General features: G+C 49.4%; 1 protein-coding gene across 3 annotated transcripts in view; it reads right to left on the bottom strand.

Annotated features, from left to right (window-relative positions):
• LOC137371845 (anion exchange protein 3-like) overlaps positions 1 to 22,080 on the bottom strand; it is a 562,339-nt gene that overhangs the window by 4,995 nt on the left and 535,264 nt on the right. For 2 of the 3 annotated variants that reach the window (XM_068034785.1, XM_068034786.1), the window contains 3 exons: positions 13,943 to 14,109; positions 11,338 to 11,591; positions 8,828 to 8,997 (listed from right to left, as the gene is read on the bottom strand). In XM_068034785.1, coding sequence (XP_067890886.1) covers positions 8,828 to 8,997; positions 11,338 to 11,591; positions 13,943 to 14,109 — 591 coding nt within the window. The remainder of the gene's footprint in view (positions 1 to 8,827; positions 8,998 to 11,337; positions 11,592 to 13,942; positions 14,110 to 22,080) is intronic. The other variant, XM_068034787.1, reaches the window with a different exon arrangement.

Genomic DNA, 22,080 nt, shown 5'->3' with positions numbered 1-22,080 from the left:
GCAGGTCCGGCAGCATCTGTGGAGAGAGAAACCGAGTTAACGTTTCAGGTCAGTGACCCTTCATGAGAAGGTTATTGTCCTGAATTTTTAACTCTGTTTCTCTCTCCACAGATGCTGCCAGACCTGTTGAGTATTTCCAGCACTTTTTATTTCAGATCTCCAGCATCTGCAGTATTTTGCTTTTATTTTAATGTCCCAAGGTGCGTTGGGGAACAGCGAGAGTGTTAACCCCATGGATGTATCTCCAGCTCAGATAGACAGTGGATTTGGACAGATGCTCGTCTAGCCATCAGCTCAGCTGCTTCCTTGTGGTGCATACCCAACGCCAATACATAGAAACATAGAAAATAGGAGCAGGAGTAGGCCATTCGGCCCTTCGAGTCCGCCATTCATTATGATCATGCCTGATCATCCAACTCAGTAACATGTTCCCGCTTTCGCCCCTATACCCATTGATCCCTTTAGACCCAAGAGCTATATCTAACTCCTTCTTGAAAACATACAATGTTTTGGCCTCAACTGCTTTCTGTGGTAGCGAATTCCACAGGCTCACCACTCTCTGGGTGAAGAAATTTCTCCTCATCTCAGTCCTGAAAGGTTTACCCCGTATCCTTAGACTATGACCCCTGGTCCTGGACTCCCCCACCATCGGGAACATCCTTCCTGAATCTACCCTATCAAGTCCTGTTAGAATTTTATAGGTTTCTATGAGATCCCCCCTCACTCTTCTGAACTCCAGTGAATATAATCCTAACTCACTCAATCTCTCCTCATACGTCAGTCCCGCCATCCCAGGAATCAGTCTGGTAAACCTTTGCTGCACTCCCTCTATAGCAAGAACATCCTTCCTCAGATAAGGAGACCAAACTGCACACAATATTCCAGGTGTGGCCTCACCAAGGCCCTGTATAATTGCAGCAAGACATCCCTGCTCCTGTACTCGAATCCTCTTGCTATGAAGGCCAACATACCATTTGCCTTTTTTACCGCCTGTTGCACCTGCACGCTTACCTTCAGCGACTAGTGTACGAGAACACCCAGGTCTCGTTGCATATTCCCCTCTCTCAGTTTATAGCCATTCAGATAATAATCTTCCTTCCTGTTTTTGCTACCAAAGTGGATAACCTCACATTTATCCACATTATACTGCATCTGCCATGCATTTGCCCACTCACTCAACTTGTCCAAATCACCCTGATGCCTCTCTGCATCCTCCTCACTACTCACCCTCCCACCCAGTTTTGTGTCATCTGCAAATTTGGAGATATTACATATGATTCCCTCCTCTAAATCATTAATGTATATTGTGAATAGCTGGGGTCCTAGCAACGATCCCTGCGGTACCCCACTAGTCATTGCCTGCTATTCGGAAAAAGACCCATTTATCCCTACTCTTTGTTTCCTGTCTGCCAACCAATTTTCTATCTAATAGTGTTTACCCAACCCCCATGGCATATACCCAGCCCCTCTAGTGCATACCCAACACCCATAGTGTGTACCCAGCCCTACAGTGTACACCCAATACCTATAGTGTATATAAAAACAAGAAATGCTGGAAATACTCAGCAGGTCTGGCAGCATCCAGAACAAAACAAAGAACAAAGAAAATTACAGCACAGGAACAGGCCCTTCGGCCCTCCAAGCCTGCGCCGATCCAGATCCTCTATCTAAACATGTCGCCTATTTTCTAAGGGTCTGTATCTCTTTTCTTCCTGTCCATTCATGTATCTGTCTAGATACATCTTCAAAGACGCCATCGTGCCCGCATCTACCACCTCCGCTGGCAACGCGTTCCAGGCACCCACCACCCTCTGCGTAAAGAACTTTCCACGCATATCCCCCTAAACTTTTCCCCTTTCACTTTGAACTCGTGTCCTCTAGTAATTGAATCCCCCACTCTGGGAAAAAGCCTCTTGCTATTCCACCCTGTCTATACCTCTCATGATTTTGTACACCTCAATCAGGTCCCCCCTCAACCTCCGTCTTTCTAATGAAAATAATCCTAATCTACTCAACCTCTCTTCATAGCTAGCGCCCTCCATACCAGGCAACATCCTGGTGAATCTCCTCTGCACCCTCTCCAAAGCATCCACATCCTTTTGGTAATGTGGCGACCAGAGCTGCACGCAGTATTCCAAATGTGGCCGAACCAAAGTCCTATACAACTGTAACATGACCTGCCAACTCTTGTACTCAATACCCCGTCCGATGAAGGAAAGCATGCCGTATGCCTTCTTGACCACTCTATTTACCTGCGTTGCCACCTTCAGGGAACAGTGGACCTGAACACCCAAATCTCTCTGGACATCAATTTTCCCCAGGACTTTTCCATTTACTGTATAGTTCACTCTTGAATTGGATCTTCCAAAATGCATCACCTCGCATTTGCTCTGATTGAACTCCATCTGCCATTTCTCTGCCCAACTCTCCAATCTATCTATATTCTGCTGTATTCTCTGACAGTCCCCTTCACTATCTGCTACTCCACCAATCTTAGTGTCATCTGCAAACTTGCTAATCAGTCCACCTATACTTTCCTCCAAATCATTAATGTATATCATAAACAACAGTGGTCCCAGCACGGATCCCTGTGGAACACCACTGGTCACACGTCTCCATTTTGAGAAACTCCCTTCTACTGCTACTCTCTGTCTCCTGTTGCCCAGCCAGTTCTTTATCCATCTAGCTAGTACACCTTGGACCCCATGCGCCTTCACTTTCTCCATCAGCCTGCCATGGGGAACCTTATCAAACGCCTTACTGAAGTCCATGTATATGACATCGACAGCCCTTCCCTCATCAATCAACTTTGTCACTTCCTCAAAGAACTGTGCAGAGAGAAGTAGAGTTAATGTTTCAGGTCAGTGACCCTTCAACAGAACTGACAAATATTAGAAATATAAAAGGTTTTAAGTAAGTAAAGCGGGGTTGGGCAAGAGATAACAAAAGAGAAGGTGTTGATAGGACAAGGTCACAGAGAATAACTGACCAGAAGGTCAGGGAACAAAGGCAAATGGTATGTTAATGGTGTGCTGAAAGACAAAGCGTCAGTACAGAGAGGGTGTGAATTGATTGTAAAGCACAAACACTCCAAGCGCAAGCATTATAAAAAAAAAATTAAAAACAGAAACAGTGAAACAGGCACAGTAGAAACAAACTAAAATAAAATAACCAAAGAAAAAAGAAAAAAATAACTAAACATAAAATGGGGGGCCTGTTATGCTCTGAAATTATTGAACTCAATGTTCAGTCCGGCAGGCTGTAGCTTGCCTAATCGGTAAATGAGATGCTGTTCCTTGAGCTTGTGTTGATGTTCACTGGAACACTGCAGCAATCCCAGGACAGAGATGTGAGCATGAGAGCAGGGGGGAGTGTTGAAATGGCAAGCAACCGGAAGCTCGGGGTCCTGCTTGCGGACTGAGCGGAGGTGTTCCACAGAGCGGTCACCCAGTCTGCGCTTGGTCTCCCCAATGTAGAGGAGGCCACATTGTGAGCAGTGAATACAGTATACTACATTGAAAGAAGTACAAGTAAATCGCTGCTTCACCTGAAAAGGAGTGTTTGAGGCCTTGGATATTGAGGACAGAGGAGGAAAGTGGGCAGGTATTACACTTCCTGCGATTGCAGGGGAAGGTGCCGGGGGAAGGGGACCAGGTGGTGGGGATAATGGAGGAGTGGACCAGGGTGTCGCGGAGGGAATGATCCCTTCGGAATGCTGACAGGGGAAGGGAGGGGAAGATGTGTTTGGTAGTGGCATCACGGTGGAGGTGGCGGAAATGGCGGAGGATGATCCTTTGGATATGGAGACTGATGGGGTGGAAAGTGAGGACAAGGGGAACCCTGTCACGGTTCTGGGAGGGAGGGGAAGGGGTGAGGGTAGAGATGCGGGAAATGGGCCAGACACGGTTGAGGGTCCTGTCAACCACAGTGGAGGGGAATCCCCGGTTGAGCAAAAGGGAAGACATATCAGAAGCGCTGTCATGGAAGGTAGCATCATCAGAGCAGATGTGTCGGAGACAGAAAAACTGGGAGAATGGAATGGAGTCCTTACAGGAGGCAGGGTGTGAGGAAGTGTAGTTGAGGTACGTGTGGGTGCCGGTGGGCTTATAATGAATATTAGTAGACAGCCTATCCCCAGAGATGGAGACAGAGAAGTCGAGGAAGGGAAGGGAAGTGTCAGAGATGGACCATGTGAAGCAAAGTCCTGTAAGGACTCCATTCCATTGTCCACTCAAGCCACTCAATTGTATCTAACCGCTATGAAGTCAATAAAAAGAAATGAAACTGGACAGACCACCTGACACTGACAATGGCAAACCCAGCCCTGTCGTCCCTGCAAAGTCCTCCTTACTAACATCTGGGGGCTTGCGCCAAAGTTGGGAGAACTGTCCCACAGGCCAGTCAAGCAACAGCCTGACATAGTCATACTCACAGAATTATACCTTACAGCCAACGTCCCAGACACTGCCATCACTATCCCTGGTTATATCCTGTCCCACCGACAGGACAGACCCAGCAGAGGTGGCGGCACAGTGGTCTACAGTAGGGAGGGAGTTGCCCTGGGAGTCCTCAACATCGACTCTGGATCCCATGAAGTCTCAAGGCATCAAGTCAAACATGGGCAAGGAGACCTCCTGCTGATTATCACCTACTGCCCTCCCTCAGCTGATGAATCAGTACTCCTGCATGTTGAACACCACTTGAAGGAAGCACTGAGGGTGGCAAGGGCACAGAATGTACTCTGGGTGGGGGGGGGGGGGACTTCAATGTCCATCACCAAGAGTGACTCGGTAGCACTACTGCTGGCCGAGTCCGAAAGAACATAGCTGCTAGACTGAATCTGCGGCAGGTGGCAAGGGAAAAACATACTTGACCTCATCCTCACTAATCTGCCTGCCGCAGATGCATCTGTCCATGACAGTATTGGTAGAAGTAACCACCCCACAGTCCTTGTGGAGACGAAGTCCCGCCTTCACATTGAGGATACCCTCCATCGTGTTGGGGTGGCACTATCACCGTGCTAAATGGGATAGATTTCAAACAGATCTAGCAATCCCAAACTGAGCATCCATGAGGTGCTGTGGGCCATCATCAGCAGCAGAATTGTACTCAACCATAATCAGTAACCTCATGGCCCGGCATATCCCCCCCTCTACCATTACCATCAAGCCAGGAGACCAACCCTGGTTCAATGAAGAGTGCAGGAGGGCATACCAGGAGCAGCACCAGGCATACCTCAAAATGAGGTGTCAACCTGGTGAAACTACAACACAGGACTATCTGCATGCCAAACTGCGTAAGCAGCATGCAATAGACAGAGCTAAGCGATCCCATAACCAACGGATCAGATATAAGCTCTGCAATCCTGCCACATCCAGCCGTGAATGGTGGTGGACAATTAAACAACTAACAGGAGGAGGTGGCTCCACAAATATCCCCATCCTCAATGATGGGGGAGCCCAGCACATCAGTGCGAAAGAGGCGAAAGATAAGGTTGAAGCATTTGCAACAATCTTCAGCCAGAAGTGCCGAGTTGATCATCCATCTCGACATCCTCCTGCAGTCCCCAGCATTACAGATGCCAGACTTCAGCCAATTCGATTCACTCCGCGTGATATCAAGAAACGACTGAAGGCACTGGATTCTGCAAAGGTTATGGGCCCTGACAACAGTCCAGCAACTGAAGGCCTGTGCTCCAGAACTTGCCGTGCCCCTAGCCAAGCTGTTCCAGTACAGCTACAACACTGGCATCTACCCTGCAATGTGGAAAATTGCCCAGTTATGTCCTGTACACAAAAAGCAGGACAAGTTGAACCCGGCCAATTACCGCCACATCAGCCTACTCTCAATCATCAGTAAAGTGATGGAAGGTGCCATCAACAGTGCCATCAAGCGGCACTTGCTTAGCAATAACCTGCTCAGTGACGCTCAGTTTGGGTTCCGCCAGGGCCACTCAGTTCCTGACCTCATTACAGCCTTGGTTCAAACATGGACAAAAGAGCTGAACTCAAGAGTTGAGGTGAGAGTGACTGCTGTTGACATCAAGGCAGCACTTGACCGAGTATGGCATCAAGGAGCCCTAGCAAAACTGAGGTCAATGGGAATCAGGGGGAAAACTCTCCGCTGGTTGGAGTCATACCTAGCGCAAAGGAAGATGGTTGTGGTTGTTGGAGGTCAATCATCTGAGCTCCAGGACATCACTGCAGGAGTTCCTCAGGGTAGTGTCCTAGGCCCAACCAGCTTCAGCTGCTTCATCAATGACGTTCCTTCAATCATAAGGTCAGAAGTGAGGATGTTCGCTGATGATTGCACAGTGTTCAGCACCATTCGTGACTCCTCAGATATTGAAGCAGTCCATGTAGAAATGCAGCATGACCTGGACAATATCCAAGCTGGAGCTGATAAGTGGCAAGTAACATTTGCTCCACACAAGTGCCAGGCAATGACCAACTCCAACAAGAGAGAATCTAACCATCTCCCCTTGACATTCAATGGCATTGACATCGCTGAATCCCCCACTATCAACATCCCAGGGGCTACCATTGACCAGAAACTGGAGTAGCCATATAAATACCGTGGCTACAAGAGCAGGTCAGAGGCTAGGAATCCTGCGGTGAGTACCTTACCTCCTGACTCCCCAAAGCCTGTCCACCATCTACAAAGCACAAGTCAGGAGTGTGATGGAATACTCTCCACTTGCCTGGATGGGTGCAGCTCCAACAACACTCAAGAAGCTCGACACCATTCAGGACAAAGCAGCCCGCTTGATTGGAAACCCATCTACAAACATTCACTCCCTCCACCACCGACGCACAGTGGCAGCAGTGTGTACCATCCACAAGATGCACTGCAGCAACGCACCAAGGCTCCTTAGACAGCACCTTCCAAACCCGCGACCTCTACCAACTAGAAGAACAAGAGCAGCAAATATATAGGAACACCACCACCTGCAAGTTCCCCTCCAAGTCACACACCATCCTGACTTGGAACTATATCGCCGTTCCTTCACTGTCGCTGGGTCAAAATCCTGGAACTCCTTCCTAACAGCACTGTGGGTGTACCTACCCCAAATGGACTGCAGCGGTTTAAGAAGGCAGCTCACCACCACCTTCTCAAGGGCAATTAGGGATGGGCAATAAATGCTGGCCTAGCCAGCGATGCCCACATCCCATGAATGAATTTTTTAAAAAAATGAAAAGGCAAACAGGGTCTGTAGAAACCCTTTCTGCTGGTTGGGGAGTCAGGACTAGGGAGACATAGACAAAAAAATTAAAGACAGACCTTTCAGGAATGTAATTAGGAAATATTTCTACACAAAGGGTGGTAGAAGTTTGGAACTCCGACAAATGGAAATTGATGCTGGATCAATGATTAATTTTAAATCAGAGATTGATAGATTTTTGTTAATCATATGTATTAAGAATATATGGCAAAGACGGATATATGGAGTTAGATCACAGATCAGCCATGATCTTATTGAATGGCATAAAAGACATGAGGGGCTGAATGGCCTTCTTCTGTGTCTGTGGAATCACAGAACTGTTACAGCACAGAAGGAGGCCATTCGGCCCACTGTGTCCGCACTGGCTCTCCAAAAGATCAATTCCCTCAGTTCCATCCCCCGCCTTCTCCCCGTAACCCTGCACATTCTTCCTTTTCATAAAACAGTCTAATTCTCCTTTGAATGCTTCAGTTGAACCTGCCTCCACTACGTTCTCAGGCAGTGCATTCCAGACCTTAACCACTCGCTGTGTGAAAAAGTTTTTCCTCCTGTCACTTCTGCTTCTCTTACCAAATACTTTAAATCTGTGCCCTCTCGTTCTCGATCTTTTCACAAGAGTTGCTCTCTGTCTACTCTGTCCAGACCCCTCATGATTTTGAATACCTCTATCAAATCATCTCTCAGCCTTCTCTTCTCCAAGGAAAACAGCCCCAACTTCTCCAATCTATCTTCATAACTGAAATTCCTCATCCCTGGAACCATTCTCATGAATCTTTTCTGCCCTCTCTCCAATGCCTTCACATTGTTGGCCTTTATCTCAGAAGGGGACAGAAATACAAACGGGTTGAAGTTATGCTCCAGCTGTGTAAAGCTCTCATCAACTGAGCTGATCAGGAATAGCAACATGACTGGTTTCAATGCCCTGGTTTAGAGCAGGGAAGAAAATGAATGAGGGTCATAGAACATAAAAAACAGGAGCAGGAGTAGACCGTTCAATCCGATCATGTTTGATCTTCTGCCTCAATTCCCCTGTGCCGCCCACTCCCCATATCCCTTAATTCCAAAGAACAAAAATCTGTCTATCCCTGCCTTAAACATACTCAATGATGGAGCACCCACAACCCTCTGGGGTAGTGAATTCCAAAGAGTCATAATCCCCTTATCCTGAGACTGTGCCCCCGTGTTCTAGATTCCCCAGCCTGGGGAAAACAACCTCTCAGCCCTGTGTCCCCTGTCAAACCCCCTCAGAATCCTGTATGTTTCAATGAGATCACATCTCAATCTCCTAAACTCCAGAGAGTATTGGCCCAGTTTACTCAGCCTCTCATCACAGGACAATCCTCTCACCACAAGGACCAATCTAGTGAACCTTCTCTGTACTGCCTCCTTCCTTCAATATGGAGACCAAAACTGCACAGCCCCTGAGCTCTGGTATAAAGTGGATGTTGGGTGAGGCTGGGATCAGTCTCCAGTGGTTGAGATTCCTGCCAGCAACCATCCACTGTGATCATGGGCAATGAGTAACGAATCTGTACGGGGAAACTTGTAGCCCAGCGTAGGGGCAGGTGCAAACATCACACAACAAACATAAAGAGACACACTCACTTTTGTCACATAGATGTGATCTGGGTGGTGTTTAGACGGGATGAACATCAGCTGCAGACGCTCATACAGCTGGATTCCCGTCAGTGACGTCACGCCCATGTACAGGAAGATCCCAAACAAAACCGCCATCGGAATCATCTGGAGAATCCTACTCATGACCACGGAGAGACCTGGAGGAAATGAGAGAGGCACGGCATCAGCAAGCACTCAGACTGTCAATCACTCCCCTCCCTTATTGTTTATTACCCCCACATGAGTTAGGGTTTATGTTTAGTGCGTTTTTTTTGCATTCATTCATGGGATGTGGGCGTCGCTGGCCAGGCCAGTATTTATTGCCCATCCCTAATTGCCCTTGAGAAGGTGGTGGTGAGCTGCCTTCTTGAACCGCTGCAGTCCATGTGGTTAGAGTTGTGATTCATGGTTAAAGTTATTAGGGTCATTAGAGTTAGGGTTAATGATTAGGGTTAGCGTTAGTGGTTAAAGTGAGGGTCAATGGTTAGAGTCAGCATCAGCAGTTGTTTTTATTTTTATGTAGTTATTTTATTTAGAGGTACAGCACTGAAACAGGCCCTTCGGCCCACCAAGTCTGTGCCGACCAACAACCACCCATTTATACTCACCCTGCAGTAATCCCATATTCCCTACCACCTACCTACACTAGGGGCAATTTACAATGGCCAATTAACCTATCAACCTGCAAGTCTTTGGCTGTGGGAAGAAACTGGATCACCCGGCGAAAACCCACGCGGTCACAGGGAGAACTTGCAAACTCCACACAGGCAGTGCCCGGAATCGAACCCGGGTCCCTGGAGCTGTGAGGCTGCGGTGCTAACCACTGCGCCACTGTGCCGCCCCGTTGTGGTTAATGGTTAGGGTTAGCATTAGTATTAGAACTAGGGTTAATGGTTAGAGTGAGGGTCAGTGGTTGTAGTTGAGGTTAAATTCAAGGTTAAAAAGGCAGAAACATTAGGCTTAGGGTTCGGAGGTGGTTACAAGGGTAAGGGAGAGGAGAGTTTGGTTTTGAGAGTCGAGGATTAGGTTGAGGGAGAGGAGGCTGCTACTAGGCCCTTTACCTCCATGGTTAAGCCTCAGGACCATTTCCGAAAGCTCCCAAGGACCATTATCTTCACCACAGGGGCCCTGAGTATCATGAGTGGGCAGGAGGGCAGGGAACCGCCCAGAGACCTGAGTCCCACTACCACCCACCCCTCAAACCACTGCCACCATGGGGGGGGAGGGGCGGGGGGTAAAGGGAAAGAAGCAGTGGAGGTAGGGGGTACTAAGAGGGTGCTGCACTGTCAGAGGTGCTGTCTTTCAGATGAGGAGTTAAACTGAGGTCCTGACTGCCCCCTTGAGTGGGCATCTACTGACCTCCTTGAGATCTCTGTGCTCCTCCAATTCTGGCCGTCTTGTGCCTCCTTGATTTTAATCCACCGATGGCGGACATGCCTTCAGCTGCCTGGGCCCTAAGCTCTGGAATTCCCTCTCAGCCTCTCACTCTCCTCCTTTAAGATGCTCCTGAAAACCTTTCACCAATGTTTTGGTTACCTGTCCTAACAAAAATTGTCTCATAACACTCCTTTGACGAACATTGGGATATTTTGCTGCATTCAAGGTGTTTTACAAATGCAGGTTGTTGTTATTGTTGTTGACATAAAAGATCCCACAGCACAATTCCAAAGAAAAGCAGGGATGTTCTTCCCAGTGTCCTGGCCAATCCTTATCCCTCAACCAACATCATTGAAACAAATCATATCAGCGCTGTTTGTGGGATCTTGCTGTGTGCAGATTGGCAGCCAGGTATCCGACATTACAACAATGACTACACTTTGTAAAGTACGTCATTGGCTGTAAAGTGCTTTGGGCTGTCGCTATGTTGTGAAAGGTGTGATACTATCTTAATAATAATACAAAATAACAAACATGCCATACACATCAGTGGGCCATTTTATTTGATTCTTTTATGCGATGTGGGCGTCACTGGCAAGGCCAGCATTTGTTGCCCATCCCTAATTGCCCTTGACAACTGAGCGGCTTACTAGGCCATTTCAGAGGGTAGTTAAGAGTCAACCACATTGCAGTGGGTCTGGAGTCACATGTAGGCCAGACCAGGTAAGGACAGCAGATTTCCTTCCCTGAAGGACATTCGTGAACCAGATGGCTTTTTACGACAATCGATGATAGTAATGGTGCCATGAAACTGAGACGAGCTTTCAATTCCACCAGCTGCCGTGTTGGGATGTGAACACGCGTCCTCAGGGCATTATCCTGGGCTTCTGGATGACTAGTCCAGCGGCATTACCACAACCATCTCCCCTACCTTACTTTATTGTCAACTATTTTCCTGTGTGCTAGACTTTGCCTGATCTGACTGATTATCTGTGTCTCCCTACATGTCTGCACGAGTGTAGTATGTTGTAGGCGCTGCCTCCCATGGTCAACCAGCCTCCCTTGGCTCTCTCTGCGAAGGAGGAGGGGGCCGGCCTGAAGCAGACCAGTAGGTGACTCACCAACGAGCAATGCCACTGTGGTCCCAGTGACGCGTTGCTCCTTCACCTCCTCGATCTTCGGCTTCTCTCCTGGCGCCGTGCTCTTGCTCATTACCGTCAGGGCGTTGACGTGGGCGATGGTCCGCACGGTGGCGCCTGTCTGCCACGGGAGCCCGAAGATGCCGCAGACGCCACCCGCCAAACCAATGAGCAGCAGGTCCAGGTGGAAACCTGAGCCCTTCACCAGCCGGCGTTCCTTCTTACTCACGATGAGACTGGGGGGGGGTGGAAACAGGGGGTAAACAGAACGACAAGGAATCTGTTAACAGTTTTAGGAAAGGGGGTTCCTCCCACTCCACTCCACCCCACCCCACCCCTCCCCACCCCTCCCCACACTCTCTTACACACACACCCCTCCCCACACTCTCTTACACACACACCCCTCCCCACTGTGGCTGGCAGACAGTCTCTCGGGTGCTTGCCTGCCAAACAGCCACTCCCCACTTGCAAATACAAATGTCTGTTCGACTGTGGTAGGCATCACTGGCTGCACCTGATCCCCATTCTTACCCAGCCTGTGACAGTTACAGGATTGACTGGGCTGCGAGTGGGCTAAGGGCGGGGAAACCTTCTCTGATTTTATTTCCTCTTCCTAGAACAGAGCTCCTGAGTCCAACTTAACCCTTCACAGACCTATGGCAAAACCAGGGCCCTGTGCAGCTCTGGGTGATATACTGGGAATGTCCCTCGTTTTCGGAGGTTATCTCAATCATCTGTGCTAATCACCAGAGACTGGGTCATGCTTTTAATTAACTCCCTTTATCAATCTCTGGAGAGCTGGAGGTATATTCAGGTTATGGAAAGCCATCCACGGCTCAGTGGGGAACGCTCTCTCCTCTGAGTCAGAAACTGTGGGTTCAAGTCCCACTCCAGAGACTTGAGCACATAATCTAGGCCGACGCTCCCAGTGCAGTATTGAGAGAGTGCTGCACTGTCAGAGGTGTGCTCTCTTGGATGATATGTTAAACTGAGGCCCCAACTGCTCTCTCAGTTGGGCATAAAACATCCCTCAGGTGTTATCTTGAAGAACAGGGGAGTTCTCCTTGGTGTCCTCGTTAAAATTTGTCCCTCAACTGACAAATGTCATCAAAACAGACGACCTGGTCATTATCACATTGCTGTTTGTGGGATCTTGCTGTGCACAAATTAGCTGCTGTGTTTCTTACATGATAACAACGACTGCACTTCAAGAAGTACTTCATTGGCTGTAAGGCATTGTGGCACGTCCGGAGGTTGTGAAAGGTGCTATATAAATGCAAGTCTTTCTCTGTATGATCTCCAGCATGTGTCACTGGATAGTGATCAGGTTTGGAAGCTCATGCTCGAATGTGCCAGCCTATTCAGACTGACTGAAGCGACTCCTAATGCCTTGGGTGAGATTAGTTTAATTCCCTTCAATTTCTGAAATAGCAGAGGTAATCATTCAAAACTCTGCTGCCTGTGTCCTGACTGGTACCAAGTCCTGTTCACCCAAACCCCAGTGTGCTCAATGACCTGCATTGGCTCCCGGTCCGTCAAAGCCTCAATTTTAAAATTCTCATCCTTGTTTTCAAATCCCTCCATGGCCTCACCCACCCCCCACCCCCCTCCCTATCTCTGTAGCCTTCTCCAGCCCCACAACCCTCTGAGATCTCTGCACTCCTCTAATTCTGACCCCTTGTCCATCTCTGATTCCCATCGCTCTACCATTGGTGGCTGTGCCATCAGCTGCGTGGGCCCTCGGCTCTGGAATTCTCTCCCTGAACCTCCCCACCTCTCTCTCCTCCATTAAGATGCTCCTTAAAACCTACCTCTTTGACCAAGCTTTTGGTCACCTGACCTAATATCTCCTTATTTGGCTTGGTGTTAAATGTCTATTGGATTAGGCTCCTGTGAAGCACCCTGGAACATTTTACTGCATAAAAAGTGACACATCGCAAGCTGTTGTTATTTCAAAGGAGTATCCTGGATAAAGGCGCAGTGGAACAAAGAACAAACAAAGAACAGTACAGCACAGGAAACGGCCATTCGGCCCTCCAAGCCTGCGCCGATCTTGATGCCTGCCTAAACTAAAACCTTCTGCACTTCCGGGGACCGTATCCCTCTATTCCCATTCTATTCATGTATTTGTTAAGATGCCTCTTCAACGTCGCTATTGTACCTGCTTCCACCACCTCCCCTGGCAGCAAGTTCCAGGCACTCACCACCCTCTGTGTAAAGAACTTGCCTCGCACATCCCCTCTAAACTTTGCCCCTCTCACCTTAAACCTATGCCCCCTAGTAACTGACTCTTCCACCCTGGGAAAAAGCTTCTGACTATCCACTCTGTCCATGCCGCTCATAACTTTCTAAACCTCTATCATGTCGCCCCTCCACCTCCGTCGTTCCAGTGAAAACAATCCGAGTTTATCCAACCTCTCCTCATAGCTAATGCCCTCCAGACCAGGCAACATCTTGGTAAACCTCCTCTGTACCCTCTCCAAAGCCTCCACGTCCTTCTGGTAGTGTGGCGACCAGAATTGCACGCAATATTCTAAGTGTGGCCTGACTAAGGAAGATAGGGGAGGTGCGATGGGGTTTTACTCACGTAGTAATGTTCATCTCCATGAAGATGAGGATGAAGAGGAGCAATGCTGGGATCACTGAGCCAAATATCATCCATGTTGGGAACCTCTGACCCTTCCCCATGGGGTGTATGAACCAGCCTCGCTTGTTGGGAGATGTGACGGAAAATATCAGGGGGACGTCTAGTTTCTGCGGAGTGAGAGACAGGTCAGTGCTACCAGTTAGTACAGATCACAACTTCCTCCGTCTGTACGGACAGCACACATCAGCCCTTCTGTTCCACCATTCAAAGAGATTGTAGCTAATCTGTAACTGAGTACCATCCGTGCAGCTTGACATCCTTACTTATACCCTGGGCTATCAAAAATCAGTTGATCAGATTTAGAATTCTTCATTCATCTAGCATCTACTGCTTTTTGTGGGTGAGTTCCACATTTCTGCCCACTTTTGTGTAATGACGTTTTCCTAACTCCTCTCCTTGAATGACCCCTCGTTCCAGACTCTCCCATTGAAATTTACAACATTGAAACATTCAGCCAAACTAGTCCACGGCAGTGTTTATGCTCCGCACTAGCCTCCTCCCACTCTTCTTCATTTCACCCCATCAGCATATCCTTCCATTCCTTTCTCCCTCATGCATTTATCCAGCTTCCCCTCAACTTTATCAATAGGGGCATAGAGTTTTTTTTTTATTCATTCATGGGATGTGGTCGTCGCTGGCCAGGCCAGCATTTATTACCCATCCCGAATTGCCCTTGAGAAGGTGGTGGTGAGCTGCATTCTTGAACCGCTGCAGTCCATGTGGGGTAGGTACACCCACAGTGCTGTTAGGAAGGGAGTTTCAGGATTTTGACCCAGCGACAGTGAAGGAACGGCGATATAGTTCCAAGTCAGGATGGTGTGTGACTTGGAGGGGAACTTGCAGTTGGTGGTGTTCCCATGTTTGTGCTGCCCTTGTCCTTCCAGTTGGTAGAAGTCGCGGGTTTGGAAGGTGCTAAGGAGCCATGTTCAAAATCATGAGGAGTCTGGACAGAGTAGATGGACAGAAACTGTTCCCATTGGCGGAAGAGTTGAGGTCCAGAGGACAGTGATTTAAGATGATTGGCAAAAGAAGCAATGGTAACATGAGGAAAAACGTTTTCATGCAGCGAGTGTTTAGGATGTGGAATGCACTGTCTGAGAGTGTGGTGGAGGCAGGTTCAGTGAATGTTTAGGATCTGGAATGCACTGTCTGAGAGTGTGGTGGAGGCAGGTTCAGTGAGTGTTTAGGATCTGGAATGCACTGTCTGAGAGTGTGGTGGAGGCAGGTTCAGTGAGTGTTTAGGATCTGGAATGCACTGTCTGAGAGTGTGGTGGAGGCAGGTTCAGTGAGTGTTTAGGATCTGGAATGCACTGTCTGAGAGTGTGGTGGAGGCAGGTTCAGTGAGTGTTTAGGATCTGGAATGCACTGTCTGAGAGTGTGGTGGAGGCAGGTTCAGTGAATGTTTAGGATCTGGAATGCACTGTCTGAGAGTGTGGTGGAGGCAGGTTCAGTGAGTGTTTAGGATCTGGAATGCACTGTCTGAGAGTGTGGTGGAGGCAGGTTCAGCAAGTGTTTAGGATCTGGAATGCACTGTCTGAGAGTGTGGTGGAGGCAGGTTCAGTGAGTGTTTAGGATCTGGAATGCACTGCCTGAGAGTGTGGTGGAGGCAGGTTCAGTGAGTGGTTAGGATCTGGAATGCACTGTCTGACAGTGTGGTGGAGGCAGGTTCAGTGAGTGGTTAGGATCTGGAATGCACTGTCTGAGAGTGTGGTGGAGGCAGGTTCAGTGAGTGGTTAGGATCTGGAATGCACTGCCTGAGAGTGTGGTGGAGGCAGGTACAGTGAGTGTTTAGGATCTGGAATGCACTGCCTGAGAGTGTGGTGGAGGCAGGTACAGCGAGTGGTTAGGATCTGGAATGCACTGTCTGAGAGTGTGGTGGAGGCAGGTTCAGTGAGTGTTTAGGATCTGGAATGCACTGTCTGAGAGTGTGGTGGAGGCAGATTCAGTGAGTGTTTAGGATCTGGAATGCACTGTCTGAGAGTGTGGTGGAGGCAGGTTCAGTGAGAGTTTAGGATCTGGAATGCACTGTCTGAGAGTGTGGTGGAGGCAGATTCAATGAGTGTTTAGGATCTGGAATGCACTGTCTGAGAGTGTGGTGGAGGCATGTTCAGCAAGTGTTTAGGATCTGGAATGCACTGTCTGAGAGTGTGCTGGAGGCAGGTTCAGTGAGTGTTTAGGATCTGGAATGCACTGCCTGAGAGTGTGGTGGAGGCAGGTACAGCGAGTGGTTAGGATCTGGAATGCACTGCCTGAGAGTGTGGTGGAGGCAGGTTCAGTGAGTGGTTAGGATCTGGAATGCACTGTCTGAGAGTGTGGTGGAGGCAGGTTCAGTGAGTGGTTAGGATCTGGAATGCACTGTCTGAGAGTGTGGTGGAGGCAGATTCAGTGAGTGTTTAGGATCTGGAATGCACTGCCTGAGAGTGTGGTGGAGGCAGGTACAGCGAGTGGTTAGCATCTGGAATGCACTGTCTGAGAGTGTGGTGGAGGCAGATTCAGTGAGTGTTTAGGATCTGGAATGCACTGTCTGAGAGTGTGGTGGAGGCAGGTTCAGTGAGTGTTTAGGATCTGGAATGTACTGTCTGAGAGTGTGGTGGAGGCAGGTTCAGTGAGAGGTTAGGATCTGGAATGCACTGTCTGAGAGTGTGGTGGAGGCAGGTTCAGAGAGTGTTTAGGATCTGGAATGTACTGTCTGAGAGTGTGGTGGAGGCAGGTTCAGAGAGTGGTTAGGATCTGGAATGTACTGTCTGAGAGTGTGGTGGAGGCAGGTTCAGTGAGTGGTTAGGATCTGGAATGCACTGTCTGAGAGTGTGGTGGAGGCAGGTTCAGTGAGTGGTTAGGATCTGGAATGCACTGTCTGAGAGTGTGGTGGAGGCAGATTCAGTGAGTGTTTCGGATCTGGAATGCACTGTCTGAGAGTGTTGTGGAGGCAGGTTCAGTGAGTGGTTAGGATCTGGAATGCACTGTCTGAGAGTGTGGTGGAGGCAGGTTCAGTGAGTGTTTAGGATCTGGAATGCACTGTCTGAGAGTGTGGTGGTGGCAGGTTCAGTGAGTGTTTAGGATCTGGAATGCACTGTCTGAGAGTGTGGTGGAGGCAGGTTCAGTGAGTGGTTAGGATCTGGAATGCACTGCCTGAGAGTGTGGTGGTGGCAGGTTCAGTGAGTGGTTAGGATCTGGAATGCACTGCCTGAGAGTGTGGTGGAGGCAGGTTCAGTCAGTGGTAAGAATCTGGAATTCACTGTCTGAGAGTGTGGTGGAGGCAGGTTCAGTGAGTGTTTAGGATCTGGAATGCACTGTCTGAGAGTGTGGTGGAGGCAGGTACAGCGAGTGGTTAGCATCTGGAATGCACTGTCTGAGAGTGTGGTGGAGGCAGGTTCAATGAGTGTTTAGGATCTGGAATGCACTGTCTGAGAGTGTGGTGGAGGCAGGTTCAGTCAGTGGTAAGAATCTGGAATTCACTGTCTGAGAGTGTGGTGGAGGCAGGTTCAGTGAGTGTTTAGGATCTGGAATGCACTGCCTGAGAGTGTGGTGGAGGCAGGTTCAGTCAGTGGTAAGAATCTGGAATTCACTGTCTGAGAGTGTGGTGGAGGCAGGTTCAGTGAGTGTTTAGGATCTGGAATGCACTGCCTGAGAGTGTGGTGGAGGCAGGTTCAGTCAGTGGTAAGAATCTGGAATTCACTGTCTGAGAGTGTGGTGGAGGCAGGTTCAGTGAGTGTTTAGGATCTGGAATGCACTGTCTGAGAGTGTGGTGGAGGCAGGTTCAGTGAGTGTTTAGGATCTGGAATGCACTGTCTGAGAGTGTGGTGGAGGCAGGTTCAGTGAGTGGTTAGGATCTGGAATGCACTGCCTGAGAGTGTGGTGGTGGCAGGTTCAGTGAGTGTTTAGGATCTGGAATGCACTGTCTGAGAGTGTGGTGGAGGCAGGTTCAGTGAGTGGTCAGGATCTGGAATGCACTGCCTGAGAGTGTGGTGGTGGCAGGTTCAGTGAGTGTTTAGGATCTGGAATGCACTGTCTGAGAGTGTGGTGGAGGCAGGTTCAGTGAGTGGTTAGGATCTGGAATGCACTGTCTGAGAGTGTGGTGGTGGCAGGTTCAGAGAGTGTTTAGGATCTGGAATGCACTGTCTGAGAGTGTGGTGGTGGCAGGTTCAGTGAGTGGTTAGGATCTGGAATGCTCTGTCTGAGAGTGTGGTGGAGGCAGGTTCAGTGAGTGGTTAGGATCTGGAATGCACTGTCTGAAAGTGTGGTGGAGGCAGGTTCAGTGAGTGTTTAGGATCTGGAATGCACTGTCTGAAAGTGTGGTGGAGGCAGGTTCAGTGAGTGTTTAGGATCTGGAATGCACTGTCTGAGAGTGTGGTGGAGGCAGGTTCAGTGAGTGGTTAGGATCTGGAATGCACTGCCTGAGAGTGTGGTGGAGGCAGGTTCAGTGAGTGTTTAGGATCTGGAACGCACTGTCTGAGAGTGTGGTGGAGGCAGGTTCAGTGAGTGTTTAGGATCTGGAATGCACTGTCTGAGAGTGTGGTGGAGGCATGTTCAGTGAATGTTTAGGATCTGGAATGCACTGTCTGAGAGTGTAGTGGAGGCAGGTTCAGTGAGTGTTTAGGATCTGGAATGCACTGTCTGAGAGTGTGGTGGAGGCAGGTACAGTGTGTGTTTACGATCTGGAATGCACTGTCTGAGAGTGTAGTGGAGGCAGGTTCAGTGAGTGTTTAGGATCTGGAATGCACTGCCTGAGAGTGTGGTGGAGGCAGGTTCAGTGAGTGGTTAGGATCTGGAATGCACGGTCTGAGAGTGTGGTGGAGGCAGGTACAGTGTGTGTTTAGGATCTGGAATGCACTGTATGAGAGTGTGGTGGAGGCAGGTTCAGTGAGTGTTTAGGATCTGGAATGCACTGTCTGAGAGTGTGGTGGAGGCAGGTTCAGTGAGTGTTTAGGATCTGGAATGCACTGTCTGAGAGTGTGGTGGAGGCAGGTTCAGTGAGTGTTTAGGATCTGGAATGCACTGTCTGAGAGTGTGGTGGAGGCAGGTTCAGTGAGTGGTTAGGATCTGGAATGCACTGCCTGAGAGTGTGGTGGTGGCAGGTTCAGTGAGAGGTTAGGATCTGGAATGCACTGTCTGAGAGTGTGGTGGAGGCATGTTCAGTGAATGTTTAGGATCTGGAATGCACTGTCTGAGAGTGTAGTGGAGGCAGGTTCAGTGAGTGTTTAGGATCTGGAATGCACTGTCTGAGAGTGTGGTGGAGGCAGGTACAGTGTGTGTTTACGATCTGGAATGCACTGCCTGAGAGTGTGGTGGAGGCAGGTTCAGTGAGTGGTTAGGATCTGGAATGCACTGTCTGAGAGTGTGGTGGAGGCAGGTACAGTGTGTTTAGGATCTGGAATGCACTGTCTGAGAGTGTGGTGGAGGCAGGTTCAGTGAGTGTTTAGGATCTGGAATGCACTGTCTGAGAGTGTGGTGGAGGCAGGTTCAGTGAGTGTTTAGGATCTGGAATGCACTGTCTGAGAGTGAGGTGGAGGCAGGTTCAGTGTGTGTTTAGGATCTGGAATGCACTGTCTGAGAGTGTGGTGGAGGCAGGTTCAGCGAGTGGTTAGGATCTGGAATGCACTGCCTGAGAGTGTGGTGGAGGCAGGTTCAGTGAGTGTTTAGGATCTGGAATGCACTGTCTGAGAGTGTGGTGGAGGCAGGTTCAGTGAGTGGTTAGGATCTGGAATGCACTGTCTGAGAGAGTGGTGGAGGCAGATTCAGTGAGTGTTTAGGATCTGGAATGCACTGTCTGAGAGTGTGGTGGAGGCAGGTTCAGCAAGTGTTTAGGATCTGGAATGCACTGTCTGAGAGTGTGGTGGAGGCAGGTTCAGTGTGTGTTTCGGATCTGGAATGCACTGTCTGAGAGTGTGGTGGAGGCAGGTACAGTGTGTGTTTACGATCTGGAATGCACTGCCTGAGAGTGTGGTGGAGGCAGGTTCAGTGAGTGTTTAGGATCTGGAATGCATTGTCTGAGAGTGTGGTGGAGGCAGGTTCAGTGTGTGTTTACGATCTGGAATGCACTGCCTGAGAGTGTGGTGGAGGCAGGTTCAGTGTGTGTTTCGGATCTGGAATGCACTGCATGAGAGTGTGGTGGAGGCAGGTTCAGTGAGTGGTTAGGATCTGGAATGCACTGTCTGAGAGTGTGGTGGAGGCAGGTACAGTGTGTGTTTACGATCTGGAATGCACTGCCTGAGAGTGTGGTGGAGGCAGGTTCAGTGTGTGTTTCGGATCTGGAATGCACTGCATGAGAGTGGTGGTGGAAGCAGGTTCAGTGAGTGGTTAGGATCTGGAATGCACTGTCTGAGAGTGTGGTGGAGGCAGGTTCAGTGAGTGTTTAGGATCTGGAATGCACTGCCTGAGAGTGTGGTGGAGGCAGGTTCAGTCAGTGGTAAGAATCTGTAATTCACTGTCTGAGAGTGTGGTGGAGGCAGGTACAGTGAGTGTTTCGGATCTGGAATGCACTGACTGAGAGTGTGGTGGAGGCAGGTTCAGTGAGTGTTTAGGATCTGGAATGCACTGTCTGAGAGTGTGGTGGAGGCAGGTTCAGTGAGTGTTTAGTATCTGGAATGCACTGTCTGAGAGTGTGGTGGAGGCAGGTTCAGTGAGTGTTTAGGATCTGGAATGCACTGTCTGAGAGTGTGGTGGAGGCAGGTTCAGTGAGTGGTTAGGATCTGGAATGCACTGCCTGTGAGTGTGGTGGTGGCAGGTTCAGTGAGTGGTTAGGATCTGGAATGCACTGTCTGAGAGTGTGGTGGAGGCAGGTTCAATGAGTGTTTAGGATCTGGAATGCACAGTCTGAGAGTGTGGTGGAGGCAGGTTCAGTGAGTGGTTAGGATCTGGAATGCACTGCCTGAGAGTGTGGTGGAGGCAGGTTCAGTGAGTGGTTAGGATCTGGAATGCACTGTCTGAGAGTGTGGTGGAGGCAGGTACAGTGTGTTTAGGATCTGGAATGCACTGTCTGAGAGTGTGGTGGAGGCAGGTTCAGTGAGTGTTTAGGATCTGGAATGCACTGTCTGAGAGTGTGGTGGAGGCAGGTTCAGTGAGTGTTTAGGATCTGGAATGCACTGTCTGAGAGTGAGGTGGAGGCAGGTTCAGTGTGTGTTTAGGATCTGGAATGCACTGTCTGAGAGTGTGGTGGAGGCAGGTTCAGCGAGTGGTTAGGATCTGGAATGCACTGCCTGAGAGTGTGGTGGAGGCAGGTTCAGTGAGTGTTTAGGATCTGGAATGCACTGTCTGAGAGTGTGGTGGAGGCAGGTTCAGTGAGTGGTTAGGATCTGGAATGCACTGTCTGAGAGTGTGGTGGAGGCAGATTCAGTGAGTGTTTAGGATCTGGAATGCACTGTCTGAGAGTGTGGTGGAGGCAGGTTCAGCAAGTGTTTAGGATCTGGAATGCACTGTCTGAGAGTGTGGTGGAGGCAGGTTCAGTGTGTGTTTCGGATCTGGAATGCACTGTCTGAGAGTGTGGTGGAGGCAGGTACAGTGTGTGTTTACGATCTGGAATGCACTGCCTGAGAGTGTGGTGGAGGCAGGTTCAGTGAGTGTTTAGGATCTGGAATTCATTGTCTGAGAGTGTGGTGGAGGCAGGTTCAGTGTGTGTTTACGATCTGGAATGCACTGCCTGAGAGTGTGGTGGAGGCAGGTTCAGTGTGTGTTTCGGATCTGGAATGCACTGCATGAGAGTGTGGTGGAGGCAGGTTCAGTGAGTGGTTAGGATCTGGAATGCACTGTCTGAGAGTGTGGTGGAGGCAGGTACAGTGTGTGTTTACGATCTGGAATGCACTGCCTGAGAGTGTGGTGGAGGCAGGTTCAGTGTGTGTTTCGGATCTGGAATGCACTGCCTGAGAGTGTGGTGGAGGCAGGTTCAGTGTGTGTTTCGGATCTGGAATGCACTGTCTGAGAGTGTGGTGGAGGCAGGTTCAGTGAGTGTTTAGGATCTGGAATGCACTGCCTGAGAGTGTGGTGGAGGCAGGTTCAGTCAGTGGTAAGAATCTGTAATTCACTGTCTGAGAGTGTGGTGGAGGCAGGTACAGTGAGTGTTTCGGATCTGGAATGCACTGACT

The sequence above is a fragment of the Heterodontus francisci genome, chromosome 7, assembly GCF_036365525.1.
Source record: "Heterodontus francisci isolate sHetFra1 chromosome 7, sHetFra1.hap1, whole genome shotgun sequence".
Lineage (NCBI taxonomy): Eukaryota > Metazoa > Chordata > Chondrichthyes > Heterodontiformes > Heterodontidae > Heterodontus > Heterodontus francisci.
This window is presented reverse-complemented; position numbering and strand designations above follow the sequence as displayed.